Raw genomic sequence first — 20,693 nt, 5'->3', positions numbered from 1 at the left:
ACGAAATACTGATCATCGATGATGAAAAAATACAAGTGCTATCAACAATGGACAACTATTAGGAAAATTACTTAAAAAAAATTCTAATTTTTTTAAATTCATGTCAATTTAGTTATAAATTTTTTAATTGTGTCTAATTAAGTCCAATTTTTATTTATTTATTTGCCAGTTTAGTCTTTGCTAGCTATTGTTGAAGCCTAGCCATCGGCAGAGGAAGATGGAAATAAGAAAGAAAAGAAAAAAATTAATTGCAAAAATTGTCAATATCAGTAATTTTCGATCAAAATTAGTTGGATAACTAAATTGGCACATTGTCAAAAAGTTTAAGACTAAATCGAGACAATTAAAAGGTTTAAAGCTGAATTGACATAAGTACAATAAGCTTATGGCTTTTTTTGTTGTGATTTTCCCGATCACCATCACTTGATGTTGCTTGCCGACCTAACCAATTAATTTCTAGCTCCATGGCTTCTTTTTCGCTTTCATCTGCTTGCGTAGCCTGTCCTAAGTTTGGATTATAGACCCACAGAAAAGAAATGCTGCAAAGTGACTTTACAGCAAATTTGATCGATCAGCAAGTCCAAAGGCACGCCCTACGCGGGATCTCTGCCTATGAAGCATCAAACCTCGTTTTGGTCAATTAAGCTACATGTCAGCACCGCGCAGATAAAATTTGGGACTACAAATGTCAACTACCACACGAACTGATTTTATGTGTGCAGTTTCCGAACGCGTGCGAGTCAAGACAGCACTTCTTCCCATTGCACTAGAGAGAGAGAGAGAGAGAGAGAGAGGATGGAGAAGCGTGGTGCGATGGTAAGCAACAAGCAAATGGCGCTGAGTGACTACGTGAGCTGTTATCCCACAGTGGACGACATGGAGGTGAGGAGGGAAGAGATGAAGCTGGAGGTTCCTCGAGGGTCGAAAGCGGTGGTGGTGAAGAATCTCTACTTGTCCTGCGACACCTACATGCGCCTCCTCAGGAACCGAACTGCCGACGAATTGCTCAAGCCTTACACTCCCGGCTCCGTAAGCAAAGCCCCCTTTTCATTTTCTCTTTTTGTGTGTCTTTTTGAAGTTTCGTAGATAGAGTTGACAGCTATTGTCTCTGCCTGAGGAATTTCTTGAGCTAATCGTTCTTTTCTCAAAGATCCATTCACAGGTGAGCAGTCTGGTGCATCTATATGCGCATCCAATTCATCGTGCCCATAGGATGGCATGGATACCCGTGATGCTCACGTGACCTAACAATTTAAGTGACTAAGGAGAAAATTACTGCTCGAATTTCGACCAGAGTAGTGCTAGGAGAAAGTATGTTTATGTATAGTGTAAATGCTACGAATTTTGTGTATTCTCCGCTATTGAGGACAAGGGAGACCCATGGGTATGGTGCTCGATTACCTTGAGAACCCACGATAGTAATTTGCTACCTGGTTTTTTTGAAATTTATCAGAAAATTGATACATGAACAAACAACTTTTGATGCCTTCTCGGGGAGTACTTGTCTTTTCGACGGTTCATTAAGGGCCTATTTGTTTGTGTTCTTGGCCTGTGTTTATGAACACAATTCCTATTTTTTTATTTCTGAGAACAAAAAAAGAATAGAAATGTGTTTGTTTGGGTTTTTGTTCAAAATCTATTTTTTGTTCTCGAGAACAAATTTAGAACAGAAACAAGAAACAAAAAAAACTTGTTTATTGTTTCTGGAATACTTTCAAAATTTTTTTTTATTCTCTCATCGTTTTTTTCTTCTTCTTTTTTCTTTGGCTGGTGACTAGCCTCGGCCATGGCCGGTGACCGGCCGTCAAGGGCCGGCGACCTCGCCGGAGCGTTGCGGGCCCCGACAAAGCTCGGCCTTGCTTGATCCGGGTGAGCTCGAGCTCGCCACGGCGAGGCTTGGCCTCGCCGGGGCCGGTGAGCCTCACTATGGCTGGGCAAGACCGCCAGCCGTCGTTGGCCGGTCGCCGGCCATGGCCGAGGCAAGCGACCGACCAAAAGGAAAGAAAAAGAAAAAAAAAGGAAAACAATAAAAAATATTAAAAAATTAAAAGAAACAAAAAAATTATACAAGTTTACCAAACGTATTCTTGTTCTTTTTATATTCCAATAACAAGTTTACCAAACGCGTTATTCTTTTAAAAAATTGTTCTCTGGAATAGAAATAGTTTTTTGTATTTTCGTTCTTTGGAATAATTTTTGAATAAAAACGTTACCAAATACACCTGCCCACAAGTGAAAATAAAACCTAACACCACAAAAAAAAAAAGAAAAAAATAACGCTTTTGGGTTTGACAAAAGAATGTTACACTTCAATCCTTATGTCACTTCATCTTCGCCATTTAGTGATGGAGATTGGCCGCAGATATGTGCAGTAGATTTGACTTTTGTGAACAAAGACTCATTATTAACTGGAAAAAAAAATTGGGTAAAGACATAGGTGATTTGAACTTCTTCAATATTCAATGTGCTCCTGATCTTTTTTATTCAATTTAATTTTTGAACTTTCAAAAACCCGTCCAATGTAATCCTTCCGTTTAGTGTGTTGCTACATCATGTGCATTGCATTTGTTACACCCAAATAATGATGTGGATCGTCACATTGTTTTCCCAAGTCAACGAATCTTTTTTACATTCATTTTTGGGCAAAAATCATGAGAGAGAGATGTCATAAGCCACATGAACATTGGCATGAACAAATCCAACGTCAAGTTAATTAATTTAATGATCACATCAACTAACTGTGTAAGAATTTTAAAGGAATAACCAGATTGAGTGGATTTTTGAGAGTTCAAGGACTAGATTGATTAAAAATAGGTTAAGCAACCACATTCAACATTGAAGGTAAGTACAGTGAGCTTTCATGTCATTATCCCAAACTAAAACTTCAGGATGCAGTAAAACAAACGCCAAACGTATGGAGACAAAATGTATCTTTCTCACATTTCCATAAGTTATCCTTTATTTGATTTATGACCATATGTTCCACAATTAAAAATAAAAATAAAAATTAGAAGTGTGAAGATGGGACCAATAACTATTTCATACCCTTATATATGAAAATGTCATTTTCCCAAAAATGCCCCTCTCCATATCCTAAATTCTCATGCCCATCCAAAACACTTGAAAGCAAGAGTTGAGACCACTTGAAACTCGTGTATATATATATATTTTAATGTATAACTTGGACAATTAGACTAGAAACAAAAAATAATGATCGGCATACATATAATTTAAGTGTCTTGACCCCACTGTCAGTTAAAAAGTCATGTGACAAACAAATATGTAATTCATGCAAAATGATATCAAAAGCGATGTTAAAAAGAATAAGTATGTAAGTTCTGCCATTAGCATTATGAGGAAAAAGGGAAATGGCTAGCTTCATAGGCAGGCTCTTGTATGCAGTCATAGTCTGACTAAAGTTTTACTCATTTAATGATGTGGCAATTTCCTATTGGTAGAAAAAGGAGTCGATCATTCAATTCGTGATTTGTTTAAAAGAAAGTTCCACTAGAATTTCTTAGTACATCTAGGTTTTCCTCGTTTTGTCACACTTCAATGTTGCGACTTATTTCCAGGTGATGTTGGAAAATGCAGCCAATTACTGGGTTTGGAGTTTCCAGAATTGTGGACTCCGGGAGCCCAAATTTCAAAGTGGGCGATTTAGTTTGGGGCACGACTGGATGAGAAGAGTTCAGTCTCATCACCAACCCTGAAGGCCTCGAGCACACTGATGTGCCTCTTTCCTACTACCTTGGCATTCTTGGTATGTCAATTGACGGGACTCTGTAGCTCTTTGTTTCTCGGTGAATAGTTATGCAAATATTTTATCCATACCTCAGCGGGCAGTATCGCTCGACAAGAAAGAAATGAAGTCCAACATCGATTAGCTGATAATTGCTATTCCGTCTTTTTATTTGGTATGCCGGTGATGACCTCTTATGTTGGCTTCTACAAGGTATGTTCCGCTAAGAAAGGAGAGACCGTCTTCGTATCGGCGGCGGCTGGTGCGATTGGACAGATCGTGGGACGGTTCGCAAAGCTGATGGGGTGTTATGTTGTTGGCTGCGCCGGAAGCAAAGAAAAGGTTCGGGGGCTGTTGTGTTTCGAACTTTATTGTTCTCCCTAGCTTATTTGCAGGGCTAAAATGAATTCACCATAAGTGATACTCCACAAAATTGTTTACCTACATACACTGCTCTCTTTTTGGCCCAAATACGCAGGTTGATATGTTGAAGAACACGTTTGGTTTCGACGATGCATTCAACTACAAAGAAGAACGCGATCTTGATGCTGCTTTGAAGAGGCTTGTGGCCACAAGTTTTTTTTATGAATCCATGACTGTTTCTTTCGCGAATCAAACGTTTGCATTAAGCTAGGGGTCGGTTCCCTAAATATCGAAACTTCATGCCAAAACATGTCCTAGACATATAGAACGCGACGTTAAGTTGTTGTGAGCTGCTGCAACATTAAAAAGAATACAGAGTTGTGATGACTTGCATGTTTGAACTATTGACAGATGTTTTCCTGAAGGTATTGATATCTATTTCAACAATGTCGAGGGCAAAATGCTCGAGGCGGTGCTACTCAACATGAAAGTTCGCCACAGGATAGCCTTGTGTGGTATGGTGTCGCCGTACAGTAGCGATTCGCATGAGCGAGTCACCAACTTGATGCACGCCATCTGCAAACGAGTCCGTATTGAGGGATTCGCTGTCTATGATCACTTCGCCGCGTACCCCAAGTTCCTGGAATTCCTGCTGCCTCACATCAGGGAGGGGAAGATAGTGTACATCGAGGATACAGCGGAAGGGCTCGATGATGGTCCGTCGGCTTTATTTCGGCTCTTGAACGGTGGCAATGTCGGAAAACAACTAGTAGAAGTAGCAAGAGAATGAGGACGTGCACCCGTGTACTTGATCCACTCTGCTGTGATGAGAATGAGTTTTGATGGCCAGTTTGATGGCAATAACGAAATAAGGCTGTTCCTGTAATAACCAGTTATACAGTATCGAGATATTTACAATTGTCGTCGTCTTTACATAAATTTACTGTGATAGACAGTCAATTTGTTACAAGTCTATAATGTCCTAGTGCCTTTACTTGTGTCTACTCCCAACCATCTACCGACAATTTCTGACATGATTTGACACTTGTTATAATTCAAAATGACATGAATTGAGACAAAATTAACATATATAACTTTGTAGCCACAAGATACAACATTTTCCAATAACACTACTTGACGCCAAAAGAATAAAATAAATCATGACACGTTTATTTGAATTGCAAGCACCGCTGGTCGTTTTTCGATCGAGTAAGTGCGTAAATGATTACCATTCAATTTCAAAAATCAATTTCTATTGAGAAACAAATTTTTCTATTTATATTTTTCCAAATGAGTTTCTAAATAAAAATACGATTTGATAACCACACAATTTTTTTTAAAAATATATAAATTTATTTGATAACGACACAATATTTCCCAAGCAATAGCGAGAAACGACATGCAATGATGGGTGAGTAATCAGTTAGCAGTGACCGCAAGCAATGAAAAGAATTTTTATTTTCCATTTTTGTTTTAGAAATAAAAAATATATATAACTTTTTAATTCTCATTTCTATTCTAAACCTATTTATGGAGTAAAAACTTATTTCAAAAATTGAAAAATAATATTGCATTACCAAACGAATTTTTATTTCAAACCCATTTCCAAGAATAGAAATATAGAGAGATAAAATAATTATCACGCATGATTTAAGAGTCCACATGACAAAATTTCTTGCACGTAAATCAATTTCTATTCTCTTGATGAGTTTCCGAAAAAAGAAATGTGTTTGAAAATGAATCAAAATTTCTATTTCTAAAATAGAAATTTATCTGATAATAAAATAAAATTTCTATTTCTAGGGAGGCAGCAGTCATTATTTGTCAACCGGTGGGCGATTGCTAGTAGTAGGCAACCGGCATCGAGCATAGGGTGACTAGCATCTATGTAATACCGACACGGACACGTGACACGCGATACGACACAACACGACACGCCGACATGTCATTTCTTAAAAATAGATAATTTCGACACGTTCTAACACGTTATATATTATATATTATATATATATATATAAATACATAAAGAAATAATAATAAAAATAGCCTAGAATTAATTTACACGAAAAATATTAAATAATACCATTCATTATTTTAATTTGTTACAATAATATACAAAACTTAGAGGAAAAAAACATTGTTTAAAGAAAATGCTGAAATGATATTTTTAAATTTATTTATTTATCATATATAGCATTTTTTTTTTATTACTTCTTTCATAATAAAAGACTTTAAAAAATAAATAAAACAATTCTAAAAAAACAAAACTGAAAAAAAAAAAATGACCCCGTGCGTGTATATTTCTAACAATTTTAGTACTTCTTTTATTACTTTTTTTGTGTATATTTATATTTTGACCCCTTAAGTATTATAAAATTTTTAAAATTGACCCATGCGTATCAGAATCGCGTGTTGAAATTCTAGACTCGCGTGTCGGAGAGAGTTGATCACGTGTCAGGTTTTTCGACACTCGTTGACCGCGTGTCAGAGCATGTCGAGACATGTTGGAGCGTGTCGGACACATGTCGAAGTGTTGGACACGACACGAAAGCTTCCGGAGAGTATCCGTGCTACATAGATAGCACCCAATAGCCATTGGCAGCCAACGTTCGACATCTGACAATGAGCAGGTACCGACCGGTGGCGAGCAACGACCATCTAATAATTAACAATGGCGTCCAACATCCCATAGGCAACAAGTGGTGGTAGACGGTGATGAGAGTAAACAATGAGGAGAGTTTTCGTTTCTCACTTTTGTTTCAGAAATTTAATAAATAAAAAATTTAACTTTTGATTTCTGTTTCAAATCTATTTTTGAAATAGAAATCTATCCTAGAAATATAAAAATGAAATTGTGTTATCAAACGAATTTTTATTTCAAACTTGCTCCGTGAAATAGAAAAATAAAAATAAAGACATAGCGAAAATTTTGTCATGCACATCCTAAATTTCCTATTAGCTTTTGCACGTTGTTGATCGTTTAGTGCAATTCCAGAATGCTTATACCCACACAAACAAAGCAACATTGATAAGACCTAATGGTGCTATGCTGGCGCAAATTGACTTACAAATTGACAGAATGCAGCAAGTACCATATGCAATAGTAGGATTGCAACATATTACCTTCATGTTAGTGGATCAAGCGCCCGTCCTTTTAATCTCTGTCCAAAGTGTATTAGTTTCGATAACAATTTGTTAAAGACGCAGCACATCTCCCCAGAAAAGGGCATTAGTCAGAGCAGTCTTCTGAAGTCTTCAGGACAATTGTTATTTATAAGGCTGCCTTTTTAGGTGACTTTTATTTCAGAAAAACGCAGCTTCTTTAGCCTCTTCTAGCATTTGAAAGTTTTTCAAGGGGAAAACAAATTACAAATTACAAATAAAGGTTTCTACGATTAGAATAATCTCAGAAGGCAGTTGCAGGAAGAAATACACCAAGAAATATCCTTGAGTGACTATGGAAAGGCAAAGAATTTAAATGGCATGTCTAAGACATTTTGAATTGTAGCACTGAAAAACTAGGTCCTAAAATGAAAATTTAAGCATTTCATTCATTGAATAGTCTGGAATGGAATCTCATCTGATGAACCACAATAACATCCAATCCAAACACACCACATTCACACACTAGCTCCGTCTCACGATGTGCGCCATGCTAATGTCACTTGTAACATAGGGATCTCACCATGATTTTGCAGTCCATGAAAAGTAACTCCTAGTGAGAGCAGTTGATTGGTGAAGAGCAGAGTAGCCAAAATCCGATATCAATGACATTCTTCATTTAACAAATGCAACCTAGAAAGAATGCATTTAAACAGTCAGGTAAACACTTCCTGAAGCTACACAAACAAGAATGAAGGCAAAGTGGAATTTCCCTCTTGCACCTTAATTGAAAGAGCAAGAATAATAGAAAGAAAATACTAACACCACATGTACACTCTGATTGATTTTATGAGCTGACTTACGAAGCCAGAAACCTTCTATGACATCACGAAGCCATAATTGCAATTATAGGCTACCATAAGCAAATTGATTTTATGGGCCAACTTACAGATATTATTTCAATGAGTTGTGGTCCTTAGTATGCTAATATATATCTTGGTGGGAGCACTGCTTTGCATGAGAAGATAGATAACGTCGAAAGGAAGAATTTGTAGTCTCCACCATATCCCATGCTTGTTGATGGAATAGACTTTTCAATTGCTAGATGGGGCTATTTCATCAGTCAACAAGTTGGAGAATATAGCAAGTTCAGGAGACTATGCAGCAGTCATTGCAACGGGAAACTCACCATCCTGCCCATAAGACCACATACATAAGAGTGCCTTCCAGCTTCTGCCCTTCAGCTATTGCTTTCCAGCTATGCCCTGTAACTTGGGAGCCAACATATATTCTGGCAAATACTTCAAACACAACACAACGTGAGTCATAAAACTCTTTTGCACTGTGTGATGAAGCGCCTCAAGAAAAACTCATGCCACAAGCAACAGCTTTCAGAAAGGTCCCCTTGCAGCACCCAGATTTTCACTTACCGATTTGCTGTGAGCATGCTTCTCGATGGCAATGCTAACATGTAATTTCTCGTTGTCATCAACATTGGGAGTTGCAGGAATGCTGCTATCTCAAACCCCAAGAGAACACCTAGGCAAAGTCTATGTAGCAATTAAAAACTTTTAGAAGGGTTTCTTTGTAGTGCCCAGGCATAAGCGTCCAAAGCTGCAATGTCACCTTGTCCCACATTCTGTGGGCCCCGGGCAAGGTGTGGCTGTGGACATGCATATTCTACTTTAACAGTCCGACCATCTGGGACATTAAAACTTCTGCAAGCATGCACACAAATGTGCCAAATAGAAACCACTACATTTGGCGCTTGTACTATAGCAGTTGACCAATGCCACTCAAAGATGAGAATTCTCATACTGTAGAAACCTCATGATGGATCGATGCTTGGAATGATTTTGGGAAGCAGCCTGTAAGGTGGCCTTGAACATGCATCCCCATTGTTTTGGATCCAAGTTCGTTCCTGCTTAAGAGCGGAATATGCTTCTGCAAATGCCTGCAACAAGTGACAATCCAGAATATCATAAACATACAATAGATCTAAATTAAAAATTCCTCAATTATCATCACACTTTCAAGATGCTAATACAAGCCTAAAATACGTTTAAGGTCAGAAGTGCATGATTAAAAATCAATTAAAATGGAAAAGATAACATTAAAGGATAAATCCTCTACCTGCACAAGAAGTTGTTGACAAGGAAATTCCAAGTACATGATAGGATAGAGTATGAAAAGTTCTTATATTGATATATGCGTTTCCTTCATATTACCAGTACAAAATACTGAGCATCAGAGCCAAAATGAAGCAACATAAACTCTCACTATAATTTTAGGTTCATAGTAACTAATCAGTCCTATAGACTCATTTAGGTCCACTCTTTAAGTACTTTGAACAAATCTTCCGGTTTGAAATTTTCAGAAATTTCACTCGCTAACCTGTTTGTTTTAACTTTTCTTCATAATCTCTAAATGCAAAATTTCTGGACAAAAATGCGAACATGTCAATATTAAATTATTGAGCATTCATAAGGTGCCTCCATTCATTTGGCTTTTCCTTTCTTAGAGGCAGGTACCTTGCCTACAACTTTCAGTAGAAAATATAGATTTTTCTGTACAAGTTGGCATCCCCTTGCCACCTCTTATAGATATACTTCTACTGATAAGAAAAACAGAAGATATTCTAGAAGGATGAATAAAGGTAAGCACTGAGTAGTTCTAATTTCTGGAGGAAATATTCTACAATTCACTTTATGCAACATGCACATGTTATGAGTTAGGTATAACTGTGCCAAGATGCCCACCAGATGATTGAAATTCCACTAACACACACCTTGATGCACTGATGTATGCGGAAGCAGTTTCTCCCAACATTGTTTGTAGGAAAAAGCGGATCGTCTATGTGAATAGGATCAATGCTGCAGAAGGCAAGATATTTCATCAAAAGGTGTCATCTTAGATATCTCATCCATCATGCAGATTTCAATCTAGAGTTCATAAAAAGAATCAGGAAGCATATGTCACCTGGAACCTCTTTCCCTCTTTAGATATAAACCACTTCCCCGGACAGACACACGCATTTCACGAGGATCAAACACATTCCTAGATAATCAAATTATATACCCGTCAATAACTGCTGCCAAACTGGATTAACTTTCAAAACTAACAGACTAGATATAGTCCATGATGATGAATAATTTGAAACCATGTAAATAAGGAAAAGAAAACTCTAGCTTTGACTCACCCAAAAAAGTAAAGAAAATCCATAAGCAGGCTTCCAAAGTTCTGCAAAAAAATATGACTGCAGTTAAAGTAAGGTTTTCACATAAACACAAGCAAGATAAAATTAAAATTGAACTCCAATAATTTATCAAACGAATTAATCTGCCACCAATAATCAGACCACAATAAGGCAATTGCCAAAAACAACTACAACATAGAGCTACAAATATCAAGTGATAAACGTATTACGCAAATTTGCAGCAAGGCCTAAACATTTTTTGACACCTCATATCCATAGAACACAAAAAATGCCTGTTAATCAATCAGCATGATAAGCATATCACAACAACTATTAGAGCAAACCATATTTGGAAAATGATGAGGTTGATATATTAACACCTTCCACGCAGCTATTAGTAGGCAAGTATCTTGGCCAAGCATTATTACCAGTCCAACATGTCCAAGAAGTATTAAAACGTTTATAACCTTTTACACAACAGGCAGTAGGTGACAAATATTAAGTATCCCAGCCATCTATCTTGTAGCAAGTATACAATAAGAAGATAAGAAATTTGGAGCATCTATTAAGGAATATGCCAGAGTCTTGACAAGCATTGCAGATTTATTCCTTGGCTGCATAAAACTGTAGTCTAAAATGGTACCAGAGACTCTCCATGATTCCTGTTATGGTGCATTTGCTCCTCAGTTTAGCATTTAAACTGATAATGTCCATGTCCTATATATCACAAGTAAGACCCAACATATGCACAAGGAGGAGTGCATAAGGTATGTGTTTTCACATGCGTTATGAACCAGATACCAAAAGCGTATGTTTTTGTGGAAATTGTTGTCTGATGAGATCCATGCCTCAAATTCCGTTTTGCTCCCCGCATAAGCAATAAGTGAGAATTCACCACACCCCCCCCCCGGAAATAGGCCATCAATACCGTCACAACCTTGGTAAGATACTGACCAGAATAGTAATGATCGAATTTCAGTTCATTATAATCCGCCGCAAAATAATGTGCCCAAATAAAGATGTACTCTCAAATGGGTGGATAAAGAGGGACCAATACATTTATATCAGGTTATCATCAATAACTTAATCTGCTGCAGCTTGCTGTGTTGACAATATCCAAGCCTTCCCAGACAATGCAGAATTTAAACATCCAATCCATTACTACAAGCAGTGCCAAAACATATAAATGCCAGTAATGTTCATGCTTCATGTCCGACAAGAAGTAAGGCTGTAATAGCGCTAAAAAATATTGAACAATACAATGCAGAATCACATGAAAGATTACAGTTGCTTAGTTTATCAGTAAGGTTTTATCTAATTAAACTGCTTAGAACAGCAGTTGGAGTCACATAACAAAGCTGTTCTCAAATCAACAAGAGGGCAAAAGCTGGACAGCATAACATTCGAATTAGCTAGACTACTTAAGCAGCAGACCTCTACCTAACATTTAAAGTATCACCTTCCAGTTTTCCAGTCACAAAGAGGGGGAAAAAAGGAATGAATCAAAGAAGAGGCAACTTGAATTTGGGCACAAATATTCTCCACAGCAAGAAATAAGGTAATTATATGGAGTATAGTAGCTGTGCAAGAAGCACAGATAGAAAAGGAAAAAAGGGGAAGAAGAATCTCTGACAATATGCACTATGGCTTTACTGCTTCTCATACAATATCATCGCTTTATATACGAAAGGTAAAAATTACTGCATCGAGACTGAAAAAAAATCAAAGTCTACCTGGTTGATTGATCGTCCAAGATGATGCTCGTGTTGAAGAAAACGTGTAATCAGTAGCACCTGCGGAAGGATGGAAGAATCAACATGGCAAAAAAGATCACATTGGCCGGTCATCCGGTCAAGAAACATGCTAGTGCAAGTCAATCAGGGCATTTATGATATTAGACAAGACTCAAAAATGCCTCATTCTTCATCCCGAATTAATTAAGAAAACTGATATCACATATAGTAGCTATCATATTAGTTCTTTGCTTTTTATAAGTAAGAGAAAAGATCTATTATATTGGTAACACATCTGTAGTTGCTCCAGATTACAATAAAATATATTATTTTTGACTTTCTATCATATTAGTTCTCTTCCAAGAATAAGATACTGAAAAGCCCCATTTTCTGAAGAAGATAAAATTTTTGAAGGTTTAGCTTCCATTAAAAGGCTATGTGATTAGACCAAAGTCTGCATCAGCAGCTGAAATGAAAACAATGAAACACTTGCTAAGGATGGACAATTTTCATGATAGCTTCAATCAAAGTAACCTGCTGAGTTGTTTGAGTAAATGCAATTACTACATATCAGACAGTCTTCAAGATCTCCTTATAAAGAGGTTAATTCCTCAAAATGATCAACCATAATAAGTTTCATTATTGAGACGAGTTGAACATAATTAGACATAATATAGCACGACTCACCAGACAGTATGAGCTCAAACCACCAGAATAAGACTGATCCAGGCTGCGATCAGCCAGAAATTGTTTTAGCACCAAAGCAAGAGGTGTGGCAGCTGGAAATCGTTCAGTTAGCTCCTTTACCTGAATATTATGATACCAAGGACCAAATTTTCAGGAAAAGCACGGTTAAGAAAGACTTCTGAATTTAGCAGTCTGATTATCCCAAAATGTTTAAAGCAGTGCAGCCATCATCTATACCCATGAAAAGTCATTTATATCAAGGCATAAGCACACTTGAAGTTTGTTGCATTCGCAAGTAGTGCAAATCTATGTACACAATACCAACAGCATTGAATATAATGACTTCTCAACATTCCATTCATCACGCTCTAACAATGATATCAAACTTTTTGCAGGTCTATATAGTGCAAATTGAACGATTAGAAAACCAGATCTTGAAATAATTGAAAATTTTGGGGCTGAGCCAAACAAATTAACTATATATATTTATATTACTCAATGCAGCTCCAGCTCATACAAATGAACCTCCTTCATAATAAATTCATGCAAGGTATATTCTTCTCCTTGGAGCTAGAACATAACAACTAACCTTTTACTAAGAAAAATCAGTGATTCATTAAAGTTCAGCTAATATAAGAGGACAAGCCTAACACCAGATGACAAACACTAGAATAGCTAATGGGGATACTCACATTCATTTCCTTAATATTTAGCTTGACTATTATCAAAGACCCAAGAAAATAACTCTAATAACACCCCTAACCAGGAAAAAAAGTGTTCTCTGCGGTTTATTAAAGAAACAGTCTTTGACATTGGTATCAACAATTACATTGAGATATCTCTGACAAAATAACTTCACAAAAGGCACAACTAAATTTCCCTTGGATTCCAGTAATCCTCTTAACACTTTAAAATGTGAAGCTATATCTCTGTAAGTGAAAAACGAATTACCAGCTCCGCTGTCTGGAGTCCTGTGTGTGAAGCAGACTCGAAGCTGATGTCGAGACGAACTGATTTTGAACTATCAGTGTTATTATAGTTTGTCTGGGGGCACACTTGTGGGGCAGAATCTTCTTGCACATCTGAATGTGCTTGTGCTAGATTGGATAATTCTTGACCATTGTGACTTGGTTCTTCTTTAGGTGATTGTACACTAGAAGCACTGGATGAAACCAGATCTTGCGGAACTTCCACCACTAGCATTATGATAGGAATCTACCAAAATGTACTACTATGAGGATATCGGAAAAGAGAAGGCAAAGGAGAAGTGAAAACAGAAGAGCATGAATGGCCTTACAGCAGTATTTTCCACAGTTTTAAGGGAATCACTTTTAACCCAGTCCTGATTGGCAAGATACCTAGCAGCATGCTGAAACAGGCATTGGCACAATATGAGTCCTCCCACGTATAACAAAATGGTAAATTGTACTCTTTAATGAAGATGCAATAATAGAAATTTCCTTTTACAAACAAATCAGCATTAATAAAATAAATCTAAAACTATTTGGCTATTTGTTTTAGCTTTAAACGCAGGAAAAGTACTGCATTCATTTCATGCAATGAGCTCATACGCATGATAGGCAAATTCAAACATAAAAAATCACTCACACTAAACATATGTTGCCCAAACTATAAACAATAAAAGGAAAACAGAGAGAGTAATAAAATCTCAACCTCCAAGACTTAAGTAAATTTCTGGTGAAGAGGCTAAAGATGTATGACATCTGGACAAACTCCCATTACCAAGTGACATGGAATACTGTTAACCAAACTCTCACATGCAAACTAGACTAACGTCAAGTCAACCGATATCGGATACTTCTAACTAAACTCACATGCAAACCTGACTAATGTCAAGTGGAATTCATGAACAGAGAATAAGACAATCGAGAACCATATAGTAAACCAATTATCAAATAATGAGTCATGAAGAACTAAGACTTGACTCCAATACCATTCTTGAAGTTCCAACCCAAAAAGCTTAAAGTATTAGTAAGACAGAAATTATTTTAAAGGTCTGAACAAGCCTTGAATTGTGAGGTGGCGTATTTGTGACGTCAATAAAAGAGTAAAGAGATGTACTTCTCAAATAGTATCTGTTCTATTTTTTCTGCCCAAATACAATTTGGAAAGCAAGATGAGAAAGCTTCAGAGGACAGAGAACACTTGGCAGATGTACCTGAAGGCATGTCTCCTTGATACCATTACGCCCCTCCAAGATCCCAGCTTCTTTTATCGGTTCCTGATATAGATTTGCATAAATTCTCCAACCTAGGGAATTACAGAACACCACATATTACACTATAAAATCATGCAAATCTATTCATACCAGGTTCCTAACAGGGGGAAGGCAGACAACAAGGTCCACATCACTTGAGGGAAGCGACAATCCTGTTGCATTTGAACCAAAGATACTAGCCCGTGACCTGGGCCAAAGAACCTGGAGGGACCGCGTGACACGCTTAATAGCCCAATTGATATAAGGCTTCCTGTATAAATTCTCTGCAGCAACCTAAGACCACAGATATAAACAGAGTCAAAGCACCATCCAACCAAATTATTCAAATTTCACGGGAAAGGATATCATAAGGAAGCTCCAAAGAGACAAGCCTGGAAATGTTACAGGAAAAACTCTGCATCCACTTTCCTACCTGTTTGCAGAATGAGTCAATTTCATCGTGAAGAAGGCTATGCATCAAAGAAAGAGATGCTGTCCGAGAAGGTCGATTGTCTGCTTCTGGTGGTTCCAGAGGGAAGGCGACATCTGGCTGTTTCATAACACCATTCACTAATCACCATGGACGGTACCACCAAAAACAAAGGAAGAAGCATAGTCAAGTGTATACACTTACGTGTTCCTGATCACAAGCTAGATGGGATATTGCTATAAGATGGTCTTGCAGCAAACGTCCAGGTAGAGGCTGGATGACTGGATGAGCTGAAATATTGTTATTTCTCCAAGATGGCATAACAACTTCAGTGCCATCAATGTGCAGAGAACTGTCCTCCAAGTTCCCAATATCATTATACCAGCCTCTCATACCCCAGTGCCTTGGACTAGAACTACCAGATCTAACAGTTGGAAAGCCCCTGTGTTTTCTGGATTCTCCCACAGGTGATGGTGGAGGCGGACGCGGTGCCCTTGGTACACAAAGAACAACAGGCGATGGTGGCCGTTTTATACGAGGCTGTTCCCGCCTACTTGGAGGAACACGAGGACTTCTGAGATCATGACCTCGCTTGATTGGTCTTTCCCTTGACATATTAGGAATTATAATTGGTCTTAAACCAGGATAGGGAAGTGGGTCCCCAGTCTTTCCCTCCAGATCACCTGGCAACCTGGCTGAAGATCCAGAAGCCTCATCCTCGCCTTTTTTGTCCGTAATTGGTGATGAAGAATGCAGCGTCTGACCAGGTACATCATTCCCTGACACGACATACCCAAGAGCCTGATGTCCCGTAACTAGAGGATCAAATGGAGAACAAAATGAAGCAGCAGTAGGTGAAGCCAAACCATTTGTACTGTATGAAGAAGAGAATGCAACCATATCATCAACTGTCCGATTCATCTCTGCTTCCTGCCAAGTCCAGAAGCTGTCATCAGAACTGAGGGATGGAGGCCGTGAGAAACCAGTCCCAGGATGATCAGAAGGATTCCAGTACATCACACCTCCACCAAAGTACTGATTATAATCCAACCCTGACACTCCATGAACCTCAAATTCTTCTTCTGATATCCAGTGGCTGTCACACTCATCAACGAGTTCCTGTGTATTTAACAAATCAGGTATGTCCACAAAATCAGCAGAGTACTTCTTTTCATTGTTGTTTGCCATTGAATTATACTGCCCACTGTTAGTAGTGAGACCCTGATGGAAAGTAGAATGACGTCTTGAGAGGAATCCGGTGTCATAACCACAGGTCAATGACGCTGCTACTCCACAAGCATTTCGTACCACTGGGGGCCAATCTGAACTCATGGGTACTGGTCGTGTTAGCATCTGTTTACACCCACTTTCAATTGGAGGATTCCTTGTCTGATGTACCACTGATAAAAAAGGTTGGTGGAAGTGATTGTGCCAATTATGACCAGCATCAAGATGTAATCTATCAGTGGCAGTTGGGAGATGAGAGTTAGCTGATGGAATGTAAGTGCTAGATACATTGGGCCACTCATGTGAAAGCCACTCCAAAGAAGAAATATGTACAGGTTGATTGGAATCTCCTTTCCTCCACTCCCTCATGGAGTCCTCTTTCAAATCACAGACGGTGCTTTGCTTCTTGGAAACTGCAGATTTCACATCAGCTTGAGTTATGCTGACAGATTTCTGAATGGCAGTTTCTCCATTGACTGGGACACAATCGGTCTCTTTAGGGAAACAATTGAGAGGTATATTTTTACAACTTAATTTGTCATTTAGTGTTTCTGATACAGAAGAAAAAACAGGATTTTCAACAGCAGTATTCGAAGTCTCTGAACACTCCAAACTGCCAAAACCCAAATCAACTGTAGAACCAATAGAGGAGTCTTCTTTATCTCTTTTGGAGGCCTGCCCCTCTACTCCACAAGGTCCACATGTAGAACTGCAAGAACATGAATCTGAACCAAGGATGTACTCTCTGCTAAAATCATGATTTGCACAATCGGAGGTAGTTGAATTCTTGGTGCCCTCGAGCAACTTTGAAGCCTTGTCTTGAGAGGTATTAGAGATAGAGGAAGCACCGGTGGAAGACCTCTCATTATTTATATGTTCCTTCGAAATTTCTAGGACAGAATTTCTGTTTTTACGTTTTGCTTTCTTGTTCCTCCGAGCAGATGTCTGGATTTTTCCAGCAACAATTCCTTTGGCAGATTCCTGACCAAATGCTACCAGTTATAGACTGTTAAAATCAGAAGACTTGAACTTCATTTGAACAAGAAAAAAACATTGCAACCATTTCGACTATCAAGGATGACCTCTCCAACTGACACTCATTCCCCTGACGAACCACATGCATCTTGCTTGCTGACTTCAAAGTATTGGGGGATGACAAATTATGAGCCTAATAAATTATTCACAATGAATCATCAATAGATTCGTGGGGCATCATCAACAAAACTGTCAGCAAATTTAAATAAATGATTACCTTGCAAGATTTTTCAGTCAGACAATGATCCTTTTTGGGAGTACCAGTAGAATTCGGCCTCTTTAAATTACCGGGCCTCCCTTTCTTTTTATAACCTGATGCACCATGCTTTTCCTTGGACTTATTAGGCAATAAATTACAACTTTCTTCTCCTAGAAGCTCAAGTTTTGTGCACTCAAGATATATAATCGCAAGAAATCCCCGCAGTTTTGCTAGTATACAATCAGAAATAGTACCAACAGTGTTCAGGGAGCTAAAAAATACTTTCCGTACATCAAAGTCACTTTCCAGACACGATTTTAATGTAATGGCATCTCGAAGTACAAGCAAACGATTGAAGACATTGGCGAAAAAAGAATGTCCCTGGCAAATAGAGTTATGCATAACCATTGAACCAAACTCTACATCAGATGCACGTTCTGGTGCCACTCTTTGCAAAGACACATTCTCATTGTACTTCAGTGATGGATGTGGTTCCAGAGAGAAAGCCCACAGCCTGTCTTTTGAGGCACTTTTTACCTCCGTCAGAATCTCCAGGGTCTTTGAAAAAAAAAAAAAAAAAAAAAGGTCAGAAACTAGACCATAGACCATACCATCTTCTTAACTTCAAGCAACCAAGATGCCTAACAAAGGGCAATTGAAAACAATTGTTGTGGAGTGAAAACTAGCATACTACGTCAAAGAATCAAACATCCATCCATCATAAAGTGTTCATATAAGTAACAGACAACAACTAACTGATCAGTTCAAAACCTTGTTTGACCTTTCGATGAGAAACTATATAAGAAAGTTCCTGAAGTGTACCAGGGCTTTCACGGACTTTCCCAATACTGAAGTTAACGCCTTTTGCCTCACCTCCGCATCCAAATTCGACCACCAGTCGACACAACCCTTCTTCCTCCAAAACACATTGGCCGCAACACCAGCCATCGCCAACTTCTCTTTGAGCTTCACCCCTCTCTTTTTACCACTTTGACAATTCAGCCAAGCCAGCCTCAATGCCACCTCCAACCTATTCGCCACAAAAGCCTCCAGGGCATAATATCCCTTCGCCTTCAACCAACCCAATTCCACCCAATCTGCTCCCAACTCGCTCTCTTCGCCCCTCAAAAACCCTCCATTCGACACCTTATCCATCGTCTCCACAAACGAATCCACACTCTCCACGAACCCTTCGCTAACGGTAACGGAGTCGAGACAATCCACCGAGACCGAGCAACCCTCGGCGCCCTCCCCTTCCTTCGAGCTGAAAAGCAGCACCGAGTCGAAGACGGACCTCTCCGGCCCGTCCGGCTCGGCGGCGACGCGGGACAGGAGGCCGCGGGACCTCTTGTAGCAGAGGCCCGGGAGGCCGCCCTCGGGGAGGTCGGGCAGCAGGATGAAGGAGCCGGCGCCGCGGGTGCGGAGGTGGCCGAGCATCCGGATCAGGATCCGGACGAGGTCCGGGTCGACGACGGTGAGGTGGGCGCGGCGCTGGTGGGGGCCGAGGGAGGAGAGCCACTTGAGGATGGAGGACCGCGGGGCGGAGGAGCTAGGGATCGCGGCGGCGGAGGAGGAGGAGGAGCGGGAGGAGTAGAGGGAGATGTGGGAGGTGAGGGAGTCGATGAGGTGGTGCCGGGAGGCGAGGGAGGCGGCCGCGGCCGCGAGGGGCGGCGGCTCGCGGCGGAGCGCCGGTTTGCCGTTCGACATGTCTTTTGCAGAGAGAGAGAGAGGTGAAGACGACGGGGCAGGAAGACGCGACTGCGTTTTTCGCGTGACGTTGGTGCAGATATGGATTGATCTTCCGCAATCATCGTATCGAATGCGAAAAAATGTCAATTGCTTCATCAATTTTTTTTTGTTTACACTCGATTTATTTCGTAAAAAATAATAATTTAAAAAATTTCTAAAATTAATCGTTTATATTGCTTGTAAAATAAATAAATAAATAAATAAATATTTTTATCATTAATGATAATATTTAATAATAAATTATTATGAAAAAGACCACCAAAAACTTCAAATTTTGGGCAAAATGACAAATTTACCTAATTTTTCTTTTTACATAAAAAACCCCGAACTTTGCCAACCATAACATATTTACTCTAAACTTTTTTTCGTGACACAAAAAACCTTGAACTTTTATTTATGTGACACATTTATCATAAACTATAGAACATATTGATCTTTTTACTTTTTAAATTTTTTTTCTTCATCTCTCTTCCCTCTATTAGCCATGGTGGAGGGCAGCCCTCACCGACGTCGGGCGAGGGTTGCCTTCGCTTGGGCTGGCTAGGGCTGCCCTCTCATGCGTCAAGCGAGGGCAGCCCTCAGCTAGGTCGAGCAAGGGCCTCCCTCACCCTCTTCCCTCGCCAAATCTAGCGAGGGCACCCGTCACTTGACATTGGCGAGGGGGTACCTCTCACTCGGCCCTCATCGGCGTTAGGCGAGGGCCACCCTCACCCGATGCTGACGAGGCCGGCCCTAGCCAACCTAGGCGAGGGCAACCCTCACTAGCGAAGGGAAGAGAGAAAAAGAAGAAAAAATGAGAAAAAAGAAAAACATAAAAAATAAGATGAAAATACCTTTAGTGGGGTAAATGTGTCATAGTTTACAAAATTTTGGGTTTTTCATGTCACAAAAAAAATTTAGGGTAAATTTATCACTTTGGGCAAAATTTAGAGTTTTTGGTAGTCTTTTCCCAAATTATTATCGATTGTGAAAATATTTTTCATTAGTTAATTATTTCATAATCAAATTTTAG

At 39.1% G+C, this 20,693-nt stretch overlaps 2 protein-coding genes across 11 annotated transcripts; one reads left to right on the top strand and one right to left on the bottom strand.

The window, feature by feature from the left end:
• The first annotated feature begins 702 nt into the window (after positions 1–702).
• LOC104443269 (2-alkenal reductase (NADP(+)-dependent)) lies at positions 703–5,022 on the top strand. 5 transcript variants are annotated; one of them, XR_005550462.1, is made up of 4 exons: positions 703–1,029; positions 3,576–3,763; positions 3,956–4,084; positions 4,221–5,022. XR_005550462.1 is itself a non-coding variant. In XM_039311311.1 (2 exons), exons 1-2 carry the CDS (start codon positions 796–798, stop codon positions 3,682–3,684), a joined length of 324 nt encoding a protein of 107 aa, XP_039167245.1. In that variant the 5' UTR covers positions 703–795; the 3' UTR covers positions 3,685–3,902. The 5 variants fall into 5 exon arrangements, 3 of the variants coding, with proteins under 3 accessions (XP_039167245.1, XP_039167246.1, XP_039167244.1); XR_001986677.2 differs by having other exon boundaries at positions 3,956–5,022; XM_039311311.1 differs by lacking the exons at positions 3,956–4,084; positions 4,221–5,022 and having other exon boundaries at positions 3,595–3,902.
• A 2,456-nt stretch (positions 5,023–7,478) lies between these two features.
• On the bottom strand, positions 7,479–19,708 carry LOC104442273. 6 transcript variants are annotated; one of them, XR_005550642.1, is made up of 16 exons: positions 18,755–19,706; positions 17,951–18,490; positions 17,759–17,866; positions 15,676–17,679; positions 15,475–15,591; positions 15,153–15,335; positions 15,003–15,065; positions 14,121–14,192; positions 13,775–14,038; positions 12,824–12,943; positions 12,137–12,196; positions 10,407–10,447; positions 10,187–10,264; positions 9,996–10,080; positions 8,157–9,161; positions 7,479–7,900 (listed from the first exon to the last, which is right to left on the bottom strand). XR_005550642.1 is itself a non-coding variant. In XM_039311705.1 (15 exons), the coding sequence occupies exons 1-15, from the start codon at positions 19,637–19,639 to the stop codon at positions 9,036–9,038; spliced, it is 4,746 nt and encodes a 1,581-aa protein (XP_039167639.1). In that variant the 5' UTR covers positions 19,640–19,706; the 3' UTR covers positions 7,479–9,035. The 6 variants fall into 6 exon arrangements, 1 of the variants encoding a protein (XP_039167639.1); XR_005550643.1 differs by having other exon boundaries at positions 8,397–9,161; XR_005550644.1 differs by lacking the exon at positions 17,759–17,866.
• Positions 19,709–20,693: the final 985 nt, after the last annotated feature.

The sequence above is a fragment of the Eucalyptus grandis genome, chromosome 4 (genome assembly GCF_016545825.1).
Source record: "Eucalyptus grandis isolate ANBG69807.140 chromosome 4, ASM1654582v1, whole genome shotgun sequence".
NCBI classification, from domain to species: domain Eukaryota; kingdom Viridiplantae; phylum Streptophyta; class Magnoliopsida; order Myrtales; family Myrtaceae; genus Eucalyptus; species Eucalyptus grandis.
Note: the sequence above shows the minus strand (reverse complement) of the source record. Positions and strands in the feature narration are given on the sequence as shown.